Source organism: Macaca mulatta, chromosome 3 (assembly GCF_049350105.2).
Source record: "Macaca mulatta isolate MMU2019108-1 chromosome 3, T2T-MMU8v2.0, whole genome shotgun sequence".
Lineage (NCBI taxonomy): Eukaryota > Metazoa > Chordata > Mammalia > Primates > Cercopithecidae > Macaca > Macaca mulatta.
This window is the reverse complement of record NC_133408.1, coordinates 57,116,792-57,130,431: the sequence shown is the minus strand read 5'-3', so window position 1 is coordinate 57,130,431 and position 13,640 is coordinate 57,116,792. Positions and strand designations below refer to the sequence as shown.

The following is a 13,640-nucleotide window of genomic DNA, read 5'->3' as shown; positions in this document are numbered from 1 at the left end:
AAGCCTGGCTTTCTGGAGACACCTTCCTGCTCAATGCCATTGTTTTAACTTTTATTTTAGGTTCAGGGGTACATGTGCAGTTTGTTCTATAGGTAAACTCGTGTCACCGGCGTTTGTTGTACAGATTATTTCACCACCCAGGCACTAAGCCTAGAACCCAATAGTGATTTTTTTCTGCTGCTCTCCCTCCTCCCACCCTCCATCCTCAAGTAGGCCCCAGTGTCTGTGGTTCCCCTCTTTGCCTCCATGTATTCTCATCATTCAGCTCCCACTTGTAAGTGAGAACATACGGTATTTGATTTTCTCTTCCTGTGTTGGTTTGCCAAGGATCGTGGCCTCCAGCCCCATCAATGTTCCTGTAAAGGATGTAGAAAGCAGTGTGAGGATTCCTCAAAGAGCTAGAAACAGAACTGCGGTTCGATCCAGCAATCCGATCATTGGGTATATATCCAGAGGAATATAAATTGTTCTACCATAAAGACACATGCATGTGTATGTTCATTGCACCACTATTCACAATAGCAAAGACACTAAATCAACCTAAATGGCCATCAATGGTAGATTGGATAAAGAAAATGTGGTACATAAACATCACGGAATACTACGCAGCCATAAAAAAGATCAATGCCATTTTTAGAGATCCTTTGACAAGCCCTTGGGACCCTTTCTCTTGAAGAAAGTTCTGTTTGCCTTTGGAAATATGGCCAGCTTCCTACTTCTTCCCTGTTATTAATATTACCAGGAATTTGGATGAGCCACTAACATCAAGGGAGAGAGCTATTTGAGCTTGAGTGATTTTTACATTCTTTACAGGCATGTGGATACCACCTTGACCTTTTTCTTTTGCTACGCAGTCTTCTTTAACAGCTGAATGTAAAGAGCCATCTTCTTCAACACCCCTGATTTAACGTCAGCAACAACACACACACACACACACACACACACACACACACACACACACACACACCCCTCCTGTCTCCAGCAACTCCATCCTACTCCGGGCCTACTGAATCAAAAAACTCCAGAGTGGGTGTCTAGCAATTGCTTAATTGCCTGGAGAGCTTATTAAAACACAAATTCCCAACCTCGTCTGATTCAGTAATTCTGCAATAGGGCTGAGAATCTCATTTGTATCAAACTCTCAGCTGGCACTGGTGCTGCTGTTTCAGCCAATTGCTCTGGAGTAGGTGGCTTCCTGCCGACCTCCAGGGCACAGATGTGTCCTCTCAGCTAACTGGGGAACCGTGCACCACTGCAGGACAGAGGGCAAGGGAGAAAGTGTAGAGGAAAAGAAGGAGACGGGAAAGACATTCTGACATCCACTTAGTTTCCCTGAGGTAATGCAATGCCTAGGATCCCCGATGCACTTCATCAAAGCCCGCTCTTCCTTCCTTCCTTCCTTCCCTTTCTTTCTTTCTTTCTTTTTCTCTTTCTTTCTTTCTTTCTTTCTTGTCTTCTTTCTTTCTTCCCTCCTTCTTTCTTTTTCTCCTTTCTTCTTTCTCTTCTTTCTTTCTTCTTTCTTTGTTTCTCTTTCTTTCTCCTTTCTTTCCTTCTTTCTCTTTCTCCTTTCTTTCCTTCTTTCTCTTTCTCCTTTCTTTCCTTCTTTCTTCTTTCTTTCTCTCTCTTTCTCTTTCTTTCTTTCTCCTTTTTTCTTTACTTCTTTCTGTCTCTCTTTCTACTTTCCTTCTTCTTTCTTTTCTTTCTTTTTCTTTCTCTCTTTCTCTTTCTTTTTCTTTCTTTCATTTTTATTTCTTTCTTCTTTCTTTTGTTCTTTCTCCTCCCTCCCTTTCTTTCATTTCTTTCTTTCTCTTTCTTTTCTTCTTTCTTTCTTCCTTCCTTCTCTTTCTTTCTCTTTCTCCTTTCTTTCCTTCTTTCTCTTCTTTCTTCTTTCTTTCCTTCTCTTTCTTTCTCCTTTCATTCCTTCTTTCTTCTTTATTTCTCTCTTTCTCTTTCTTTCTCCTTTCTTTCCTTATTTCTTCTTTCTTTGTTCTTTCTTTCTCTCTTTTCTTTCTTTTTCTTTCTCACTTTCTCTTTCTTTGTTCTTTCTTTCTCTCTTTTCTTACTTTTTCTTTCTCTCTTTCTCTTTCTTTCTCTTTCTTTATTTCTTTCTTCTTTCTTTCTTTTGTTCTTTCTCTTCCCTCCCTCCCTCCCTCCCTTCCTTCCTTCCTTTCTTTCTTTCTTTCTTTCTTTCTTTCTTTCTTTCTTTCTCTCTCTCTCTCTTTCTCCTTTTGAGCTTGAGTGATTTTTACATTCTTTAAAGGCATGTGGATACAACCTTGACCTTTTTCTTTTGCTATGCAGTCTTCTTTAACAGCTGAATGTAAAGAGCCATCTTCTTCAACACCCCTGATTTAATGTCCCCAACAACACACACACGTACACACACGTACACACACACACACACACACACACCCCTCCTGTCCCCAGCAACTCCATCCTACTCCGGGCCTACTGAATGAAAAACTCTGGAGTGAGTGTTCCTTTTTTTCTCTCTTTCTTTCTCTTTCTTTCTTCTTTTTTTCTTTTTTTCTTTCTCCTTTCTTTGTTTCTTTCTCTCTTTCTCTTTCTCTTTCTTTCTTTGTTTCTTTCTTTCTCTTTCTTTTTTCTTTGTTTTTCTTTCTCTTTCTCTTTCTTTTTTCTTTCTCCTTCCTTCCTTCCTTTCTCTCTCTCTCTCTCTCTCTCTCTCTCCTGCAGGGTCTCACCCCTCTGTGGCCCAGGCTGGAATACAGTGGTGTGACCATAGCTCACCACAGCCTTGCGCAATCCCCACTTCCCCAACGTCAGCAGCATCCCAGCTCTAATGGAGGGCTTGTTAAACACAGATGGGGCCCCCGCTCCCAGAGCCTCTGATTCAGCAGATCTGGGGTGGGGGCTGGACAAGAATCTGCCTGTTTTTTTGAGACAGAGTCTTGCTCTGACGCCCAGGCTGGAGTGCAGTAGCATGATCTCAGCTCACTGTAACCTCTGTCTCCCAGGTTCAAGTGATTCTCCTGCCTCAGCCTTCCAGGTAGCTGGGATTACAGGCGTGTGCCACCATACCTGGCTAATTTTTGTATTTTTAGTAGAGATAGGGTTTCACCATGTCGACCAGGCTGGTCTCAAACTCCTGACCTCAGGTGATCTGCCCACCCCAGCCTCCCAAAGTGCTGGGATTACAGGCGTGAGAGCCACCAAACCCAGTCAAGAATCTGCATTTTCAAAAACCTCTCAGTGGCCAAGCATGGTGGCTCATGCCTGTAATCCCAACACTCTGGGAGGCAGAGGCAGGAGGGTGGCTTGAGCCCAGGGGAGTTTGAGATTGTACTGGGCAACATAGCAAGACCCCATCTCTACAAAAATGAAAATTTAAAAAATTAGTCAGGCACAGTGGTGCACACTTGTAGTTCCAGCTACTCAGGAGGCTGAAGTGGGAGGACACCTTGAGCCCAGGAGGTTAAGGCTGCAGTGAGCTACGATAGTACCACCGCACTCCAGCCTGGGAGACAGAGCAATACACTGTCTCAAAAAAAAAAAAAAAGCTGTCAAGCTCTCAGCAATGGGGACGCTGCTTGTCCAACGACCCCACCGTAGAACCACTATGTGTGTGTCTGAAATAATGCAAGAAGTCACTTACAGTGATTTGACTAGCAGAACCCAAAAAAACGTCCAGGAAAGGTAAGTAGCACCCAGCTGATCACAGAGATGTAGGGAAGCATCTGAACTTCTGCTCTGTTCCTATCGGCTGCAGACATGGATACAGCAATCACCGGATGATGCCTTTTATGAAACTGACTCTGAAATGTCCCATATTTCCTGGCTCTGAAAGTCATTCTAGCTCTATTCTATCAGAAAGCTGAACATCACATCCATCGTGGTTCTTGTTATAGAAGTTTTCTCATTTCATACCTTTCACCAGAAGGTGTTTTATATTATGCAGTCTCCATGGTAACAGTCCCATAAGTGCCTGTCAACTTGATTTGACCAGTCTCATCCTATAGGACTCACTGCTGGCCTGTTGAGGAAGAGTTGCAACCTATCTCACTGTGTTATTTCTCTCTTCTGTCTTCTCCCAACCCCTCTTCCTTCCTCCCACACCTGCTCCTCCCACCACCAGTGCATTCCCAGAAGCAGAACAGACAGACCTGCGTCCGGAAGAGCCTCATATGCGCCTTTGCTATGGCCTTCATTATCAGCGTCATGCTGATTGCAGCCAACCAGATACTCCGGAGTGGCATGGAGTAGCAGCCTCCCGCCAGCCACACTGTGTTGCAGCTCACCGCGCATGTGCATGCCTGCGGGCAGACTCTTCCTCCACACAGCAGACATGGACCTTTGGACTATGGATGGATGCGGACGATGGAACCGTTCAGTAAAGAACCCAAGGTTGAGTGCAACTGGGGTTGCACTTCAGCTTCATCTCCTTGGCAGGGACACTAAAGGGCTGTCTTCAGTGCTTTAATGGTTTTGTTTTCTAATGCAATAAATAGCCAGGATTTCCGAATTACTGCTTCAACCATCAGTCATAACTCTAGAGAAAAACTTCATCTTCATCTCGGAATTCCAGCGGCCATCCAGGTATAATGGTGAGAGAGCAAGAGAGAGGCATGAACACACAGTCACCTCCACTCCCCATTCTTTCAACCCAAGGGTCAACAGGAGACTCTCTGCTGAGGTCAACCCTCAGTTCCAAGAGGCTGACTTCTGGGTTGCCACAGAAGAGAGGGCTTTCCATCCCACCCTGGCTTCCTTCCTCCATCCAGTGGAGACCCCCCCAAGGCATGAGGGGAAAGCCATTAAGTGAGGTGCAGCCCCTGGCGGTCTTTAGCTGCACCCCTCACCGCTTCCGTTCTTACTGCCTTTTCTAGAGGACTGCCATTGGTAGAGCTGGGGTGCTCTCAGTTTCCGTTGGCACTTGGCTTTCTGTTCCTAGAGCCCATCCCGCACCAGCATTTTGGAACCTGCAGAGAGCCTTTCTCCCAGCTTTGCCGCCTGTGCTGCCATTAGAGAAAAAAAAAGAAGCGTAATCGTGGGCACCTCTATAACATAGACAGATATATATATTTGGCTTCTTCGTGTGTGATGTCATTCTTCCCTAATCGCTTACACCTAATATAAGCTTGTCCTCCCTCCCACACTCATCCCTGCTTCTTTGGGGCAGGGGTGAGGCAGGTTGAGGGGGAGGGGACTGAGACTGGTGGTGAGGTTTTGACACCCACACCCAGCCATCTGGAGTCATGGAGACCCGCCATGTCTCTATGCCAGATGACCTTTGTAAGTTAAGGTCCTTGTGCATCTTACCTTTCCCTTACCTTGGAGTTTGCTTTGTTAGTTAGTCTTCCCCAGCTAAAAAGAGAAATGCAATCCAAAATGGAAAGATGGAGAGATCAAACAACTGTATTTTACATAAGATCTTCTGGCCTTCAGATTCTGCAACTGACTTATTTTCAGGAGGTGGGGGGAAAAGATGTTTATGAGTTTAGCCAACAGAACAGGTAATTTACTCCTGCCTGCAGAATACTTTCGTTGGGGAAGGTAACTGAACCTGAACCAAGGATCTGTTTTCAACTCCATTCCAAGTCTGTAATTTCCTGACTTTTCCTAGATGTCAGCCACTACTACGAATTCAAGCTTGTGTAGTCAGATTAGCCAGTAATCTCTAGATGTAATAGTTCCCTTTGTACTTTTCCAAGCTCAGGTCTTTATTTTGTAATGGAATTACCTTGCTCCTACTTCTTTTGATTACATCCTAAACCTACATGCTTCCCCACTTTCTTCCAGTATCGAGCCACCAGAAGCTTTCTTGTCTCAGTGCAGTGGGTAGGGTTTTTGGTGCATTGTGTGTTCCTGATCTCCCTCCCTGTCTTCCCGCTCAGCTTCCTCCCTACTGCCTTCTCAGACTTGGAGCACCCAAGGTCTCCGATGAGAGTTTTCTCATTCACCTCTGCAAGTGCTCCTGGCAACAGCCTGGGGGCAGCTGTAGAAACTTTCCCTTTGTGGGAGAGTGTGAATATTCCTGATGAGCACAAGTAAAACTAGGGTTTGAGCCATAGTATAGAGGAGGGAGGAGATGTAAGCTCCCAAGAGCCTGGGGGATTGCAGGTCCCTCTGCAAAACTTCCTGGAGTTCAGCCCAGCAAGGCCAGACCAAGGAGGCAGCAACCTGCCTTTCCCCCTTACCTGCCCTGCTGCCTGCACACTGCATGCCTGCCCCTTCTGTCGCTCCCGTTGGCTGACTCACTACTGTCCCCTTAGGATTGGAATTCTGAACTAGAACAGGTCCAAATGCAGAATACTAACACATCGATCAACCTCATCCTTAATATCTGCCCTGGGCAGTTTGCCCTCTCCCAGCTGGATTTGGATGGGAGGGCAGAGCAGATCTTGAAGGGATATACTTTCCTATCTTTCCCTGACCCCTGAACCACCAAACCACGTCCTCCTGGGGATAGGGGTGCAGGACCCTAAGTAGACTGGGTAGAAACCCCAGGGATGATTCTTCAAAGCCCCCTCCCCCATGAGAGGGGCCTGAAATGCCGCAGCTGAGGCTGGTCTTCAGGGCAGAAAATGAGTACTTCTTCGAAGGTGGCTTTTCTGCAAGTTCTTCTGCCTCCCGCTGGAGAACAGAGACCCTTCAGGAGGTGGGGGTTAGATTTCATCAGCAGAGAGATTAGCCACTGTGCAGGAGTAGGGAGGAAAAGGAGTTCTGGAGAGGCGCCATCATCCTGTTTTCTACAAAGCCTGCAGGATTCCTTCCCTAACAGTGACCCTTCCTCTCACTCCCAGTGACCTGGAAGCAAGCCCACCCTCCCCAGGAGAAAATCTAAGAGAAGGCATTCCTCTGTGGACTGCTAGAGAAAGACGGCAAGAAGGAAGATGCGGAATTCTTTCTGACAACTTAGGAGTTAACTTCCCACCGTGGTAACCCCCCACGTGGCACCCAGGGACCAAAGGACACAGTGGGTGGAGACGGCCCTGAGCTAGCAGCATTCCTTAGACTTCAGGAGCTCAGAGTTTGTCCCGGTGACTTGCACCCTGATTGCTTTTCTTGGACAGTTTTGTCTTGGGCATAAGGAAGGCTTCTTTGTCAGGCAGCCAACTCCCAGCCCCATTCACACAAATTTTATGCCAGGGCCCCATGCCAGTCAGTGTCCCCATCATGGTGGCTATGAAGCTAATGGCTGAAGGTTCCAGAAGGTCCTGGTCTCCCATTCCCAAGGGATGCCATGTAGCCCCAGCTGGAGGTGACTTCTGCAGGAATTGAGAGGGAAGAGCCCACCCCTCACTCTGTCCTCCAGCTAATAGACTTAGGAACCAGTGACCTTGGCTGCCCAACTGTGGGGAGACTGAGGGATTGACAAATGCAGGTTGGCTCATTCTTGCTGCAAGAGCAGATACCCACCCCCCCAGAAAATACAAGTGATGATCAAGAAGGCAGTTTCCTTGGGAGAGAAGGGGAAATGGACCCTGACTCCCTTGATCCCCAAAGAAGCTGTGCCCCACCGTTCCAGATACCAACAAAGCCCCCAAACAGAATGTAGCATCGGAACTATTAGCAGTGGCTTCCAGAATGTGCATGGGTCCCACGTGACTGATCTGACAAAAAAAAAGAGGGATATTACCATGGCAACCCTTGCATTCCACCCTGAATTTGCCAAGGCACACAAAAATAGGGAACATTTTCTTGAAGAACACTCCCAGTTCAGCCTGAGTGCAACCTGACTCTCTGCATCTGTATCCTGCTGGGAGAGGCAATTACCCTTAAAGAATCTGGGTGGTTTCTCTGCCTTTTTGTCTTGCATTTGAACTTGTCCTTCTATTTACTCAAGAGAACAGGAGCTACCTGTAAGCCCTGGTATCTCCCCATCCCTACTCCCAGCCCCTTCTCCCAGGGTCCAGAGCCAGGACCCCTTAATCTAGGTAAACAGGCAGAAATATCATCTTGGAAGGCAAACAAGATTTTAAGCCTCCAGTCTTTAAAAGTAACGGTTTGCCTGTTGAGACACACTCTCGCAAGCCAGACGTGTGAACTTTGGTGAACTGAGGTTTACATGTGGTCTTAGGCAAACCCAGTGGTTTCAGAAATGTCTGGGTGTTTTATCTGCAGAGAACAAGATGTGTCTTACGAGTCTCCTTTTTCGATACCTGCCCTGTCTCAAATTTCACTTGACAAATGGTCTACGATCTTGCAGTTATCCAAAAGAGCCTATGAAAAATGAACAGCTGCTTTTGACAGTAATGCCCCTCCCAACTTCCCATTCATAGAATCATAAAGCGGTATGTTTCAGAACTGAGAGGGAAACATTTACCTTTTATTCCAAATGCCTCCTACAAGGCTTAAGTCCAGACTCAGGTCATAAATCAAAGACAGTTTTGCACATTGCTCTTCACCTAAATCTAGCAGTTTCCCTGAGGCCCTGTGAGGGCATGGACAGAAAATGAAGGGTGCAACCACCCAGGACAGCTCCCCGATTTGGGCTGACCTGGCCTTGTGTGGTCGCATGTCCTGGGATCCATGTTTACTGTGTCCTTGCTCTCCTTCCTTGCAGAAGCCGCTAAGCTCTGCTCCTCCTAACTGCAGGTCTCAACCCCTGTTGGGTCATTTTGCCACACTATTTCTCCAAAGGCCCTAGTCATTACATTTTTCACCGTGTCACCAAGATACAGGGAGGGTCTGGAATTCCCCTGCTAGGAAGGGCCCCTTTTCCTATATCACCGTGATGATACAGATGAACTGAGATTAAACTTTTAGACTTCAGCACATCGCACATCCTGGTTGTATAACCAGGAGGTCTGCAGAGCTGCGACCTGAAGAACATCTGTCTTAAAAGACCTCAAATCAGAACATTCTCATTGGCCTCTTCAGTGATCCCCATGGAGCTAAGAGTCCGCAACCTAAAGGCCTTACCATAGCCATCTTCCCTCCACACCTGATTGCTCAACTGCCCTAGAAGGGGAGAATCTGTCTGAAATAGAAAAGAAGCATTAAAGGCCAGGTGCGGTGGTTCACACCTGTAATCCCAGCGCTTTGGGAGGCCTAGGCAGGTGGATCACTTGAGACCAGGAGTTCAAGACCAGCCTGACCAACATGGTGAAACCCCATCTCTACTAAAAAATAAAAAACAAAAATTAGCCGAGCATGCTGTCGGGCACCTGTAATCCCAGCTACTCTGGAGGGCTGAGGCAGGAGAATCACTTGAACCCTGGAGGCAGAGGCTGCAGTGAGCCGAGATCGCGCCACTGCACCCCAACCTCGGCAACAGAGCAAAACTTCATCTCAAAAAGTAAGTTAAAAAAAGAAGCATTCACCAGCTAAGACTTTTCCATTTAAATTATTTAAAGTGATGGCAACATAGAGGAGAATGAGGGCTGCCTCTTACTGATTCTGTCTCCATGATAATTTGAGTGCCACAACTATTCAGCCTCACTTCATACTTGCTTTGACTAAGTCACTCAGGGGACTGTCCTCAATTTTTTGGCCCTTTTTGGCCCTGGCATAAATAGGTGTATGTTAGTACATTTTGCATTGCTATAAAGGATAATTTATAACACTGGGTAATTTATAAAGAAAAGAGGTTTATTTGGTGCACGGTTCTGCAGGCTGTATGAACAAGGTATCAACATCTACTTGGCTTCTGGTGAAGCCTCAGAAAGCTTTGACTAATGGTGGGAGGTGAAGGGATAGCAGGCACGTCACATGGCAAGAACAGGAGCAAGAGAGAGGAGAGGAGGTGCCAGTCTCCTTAACAACCAGCAACTGCATGAACTAATAAAGTGAGAATTCACTCATTACTACGGGGAGGGCACCGAGTCATTCATGAGGAATCTGTCCCTATGTCCCAAATACCTGCTAGCAGGCCCCACCTCCAGCATTGGAGATCAACATGAAATTTGGAGGGAACAAATATCCAAAGTGTATGATTGGTTTGGAGGAATGAGATCAATTATGCCAACAAGCCAAGCATTTCTCTTAGTATCCTATGGTCATTGGTAATGCATATGGTCACTTTGACAGCTGTGGTTTCTCCTTCATATTCATTTGGGACTCTTTATAGGGTCTCGAGAGACATGATGATATTGTTCAAAATGTCTCCAAGGCAAAATTAATTTCATTTCATTGACTGCAAATATATCACAAAGAATGAGGTTTTTCCAGCCCCACCCACAAGACAGTCCTCTGAAAGTGGAAAAGCTCGCCCAGTCACCTGTCCTTACCCTGACCTTGGGGTAGTTCATCAGTTGAGCACACCCCCCATGCCAGGCATAGACTCACCCATCTCTTTTCCTCAGGTGTGATGGGTTGGCTTTCAAACTAGTGCTTCTCACACTGTTAGAAGTTACTGTCCAAGTGGAAAGGATACAGAGGATGGAATTTTCCGGTGGGATAGAAGAGCAGGCTAATTAGGAAGAAATATTCCAGGGAATGCAAGGTGCAACTGTGATTTTTGCTCCATCCCTGGACCTGAGAGAGACAAAGAAAGTTCTTAAAGGGCTGCAGATGCTGTCCTCTGAAGTTCTTCTCCGGATTGCTGGCCTACTTTGGAAACATGCAGAGCATTGAGTGTCAAGGGGTTGCCCATCAGTCTGATCCACATGACAGGCTCTGTGGATTTCAAGAGCAGGCTGGTAGCTCGCCAGTCCTGGGAGGATGCTGACATCTGTCAAGCCCAGAATGCCTCTCCCAGGGCGCTCAGACCTGTTAAACTGAGGCCAGGAGAGCAGAGGAAAGAACTCAAACTGTGGTTGGTACTACCAGCTGGAGAAAGCCCAGGAGTTAGGACTCTTCCACCCACTATCTAGGTTATGTTGAGTGACATTCCTCCCTGACTTCAGGTTTCTCTAAAGCCAGAGGAAAAGTCAACCAGACAAGCCCTCCCATCTGTTTTGTCTGAAACAAGGTGGAGTGAATACTCCCTACTGAGAGGATCTGGATTTCCCCCATGAATTGCACTAGGAACTGGCAGCTCCTTTTTGAACACAAGTCCCAAGAGGCAGTTGTGATAAAGTCTCTCTTTTGGTGTCCGCTGTCTGTAAATGAAACAATGCAAATTGGTGTATGTCAAGTGTGTCATATCTTGCAGGCAAGAGGTTTTGTTTATTCCCTAAGGACTTGCTGACTGGAGGGAGCATCAAAGATGAGCTTTCTGTCTTTGTCTTGGCAAGTGTGAAAATAAAGGGAGTCAGTCACCTCCCCAAAGGCTACGTGAATCAGGAGGAAGTTGGAGGAAACAATGGCAGATTCCAAGAAGAATTGGGTATTTCTCCATCTGAGAAAGCCTTACTGAAAGCTACTGAATAAAGAGCACAATTTCCAGTTATTTCTTTCTTTCCTTGTTTTTTTTTTTTTTTTTTTTTTTTTTCTGGCCACTATAACAGCACTTCCAGCATATGTTGATAGTGGCTTGTAATTATTCCTAATACCGCAGAAAGAAGGTGGTCGTGATCTCTGGTGATTGTGAGGAATTAGATTAAGAGTCCCGGGGCACAGGCCACCTGCGATATTTCTGTAAACGGCTAATGAGGGATGCTGAGTGCTGAGCGGTGCCTGCTTTTGATGTGGCCCACCCATGAGCAGGGAGAGAGGGCAGGAAGAGAGCAACTGCAGGATCCACAAGTCTCTAACCCTTCTGCCCCAGGCAACATAAAACCCTAGATTCTCCTTCTTTTTCCCTCTTCCTAAAGTAGACTGACATCCCAGTAATTGTTTTTCTAACAAACCCTGTTGTTCTCCCTGGGAAAGACCTAGATTGGCCAAGAAAGGATCCTCTCAGCTCCTGGTGGAGAGTTGCACAAGCCAGTGCCTCTCAACTCTCTCCAAGGAAAATTAAAGCATATTTTCTCTTTCTTAGCTCAAAATCAGCTTTCAGGGGTCCTCGAGTGGCTTCTTAGTGGGGTCTGATTTTCTTCCCCAGTTCTGATTCCAGGAAGAAGCTATTTCTCCAAGGACTAACCAAAAACAATGACTTTGGAGAAAAATTAGACTCAGAAAGTCTGTCCAGGCATTGGGTTGGTGAACTGTCATCTGTTGGGTGGGGAGGAGGGTTGCTGTGATTGTAGCAGTCATTAGACTTGGGACATGAGCTGTCTCTCAAAGCACAGTAGTAAATGACTGTATTTTGTATATTGCCCCCAATATGTTGTGTGTAAATAGAAGCACAGCTGGGGATTGATCACGGCCAGGACGATTGGAGCTTGGCAGCTCTCATATCCAGAATAAGCCACTAAGATGGAGCTCATCAATCACCATCTTCCCATTTACCTCATTAGCATCCCATTTTCTCTCATTCAGTATTAGTTGACGATTTCTGCTATTAAGTGATGAGAAAGTCAGCAGACTAGTCAAAAAAGAATCTTTATATAAAATGTACATATTAATATAAATTAACTTAGCATGCAACTTACCAATCAAATGAAGTATATATTATTAATATGTTATCTTAGTGTATAAAGGAAAACTGCCATATTTACCAGATGTTTTCTTTAACCAAACTTGTCTGTAAATATATAATCTGTATAAAAAGAGTCTAATTTACCATTATTTATGCAATAGAAAAAATAAAAGTTTTTTTTCTTTTGACGAGAGATTCCATTCATTATGTGTGGTTTGATTTGCAAATGGGTCAGGAGACTTATTCCTGGGACCCCAAAGGGCAACCAGTCTGTTCAATGACAGCCTGGCATCACCAAGAAGCCACAGGTGAGAAAGCTGCTGCGGGATCTCGCTGTCTGCTGGGATGCTAAAGAGAGATGACTGGCGTTAGGGCAAGTAAGTGGACTGTGGAACATATGGTGAGAATTATGAAGCATCTTCTGGCTAGGGAGCAGACATTATAATTTTAAAAACTTTGCAGACACCCAAGCTAATGGTGTCATCCTTTTGGGATTCCGTTTGCCAAATTCTTCTTAACATTACTTTAAGGCATTGTATAGCTTTTACTTTAGCTTTTGCAAGTTTTAATGTTATTTGAGTTTCTTAGAAATAGAAAAAGACACCTATTTCCTTAAATAAGGAAACGCAGGGTATGAAAAAGTTAAGTGACTTGATTAAGGGCACTAACTGAGATCATGCCCAAAATTTCTTTTCTTTTCTTTTTTTTCTTTTTATTTTTCTTTCTTTTTCTTTTCTTTTCTTTTTTTAGAGACAGGGTCACCCAGGCTGGAGTACAGTGGAGTAATCATAGCTCGCTGCAGCCTCAAACACCTGGGTTCAAGAGATCCTCCCACCTCGGCTTCCTGAGTAGCTGAAACTACAGGTGGGCACCATGATGAATGGCTAATTTTAAAAAATTTTTTTAGAGATGGGGTCTCAGTATGTTGTCCAGGCTGGTCTTGAACTCCTGGGCTCAAGTGATCCTCCTGCCTTGGCCTTCTGAATAGCTGGGACTGCAGGCTCGTCCCATAGCATGCAGCTTATATTTATTTTTAATTTTGGCAGAGACAGGGTCTCACTCTATTGCCCAGACTGGTGTCAAACTCCTGGGCTCCAGTGATCTTCCCACCTCAGTCTCCTGGCTAGCTGGGACTACAGATTCACTGCCCAAATTTGGACCAGAACTCGGCCTCCTGTTTCCAAGAACCATGGAGCATCTCACACTTTTTTCTCTTCTCAAAAATGTTATCTCACATTTTTCCAGATGCCTTGTTTTTAGCCAAAAAAAACTGAGT

General features: G+C 45.6%; 1 protein-coding gene across 2 annotated transcripts in view; it reads left to right on the top strand.

Moving 5' to 3' along the window:
• CALN1 (calneuron 1) overlaps positions 1–12,557 on the top strand; it is a 623,334-nt gene extending 610,777 nt beyond the window's left edge. The window contains exon 6 of one of the 2 annotated variants that reach the window (XM_028845702.2): positions 4,094–12,557. In XM_028845702.2, coding sequence (XP_028701535.1) covers positions 4,094–4,221 — 128 coding nt within the window. In that variant the 3' untranslated portion in view covers positions 4,222–12,557. The remainder of the gene's footprint in view (positions 1–4,093) is intronic. The other variant, XM_028845707.2, reaches the window with a different exon arrangement.
• Positions 12,558–13,640: the final 1,083 nt, after the last annotated feature.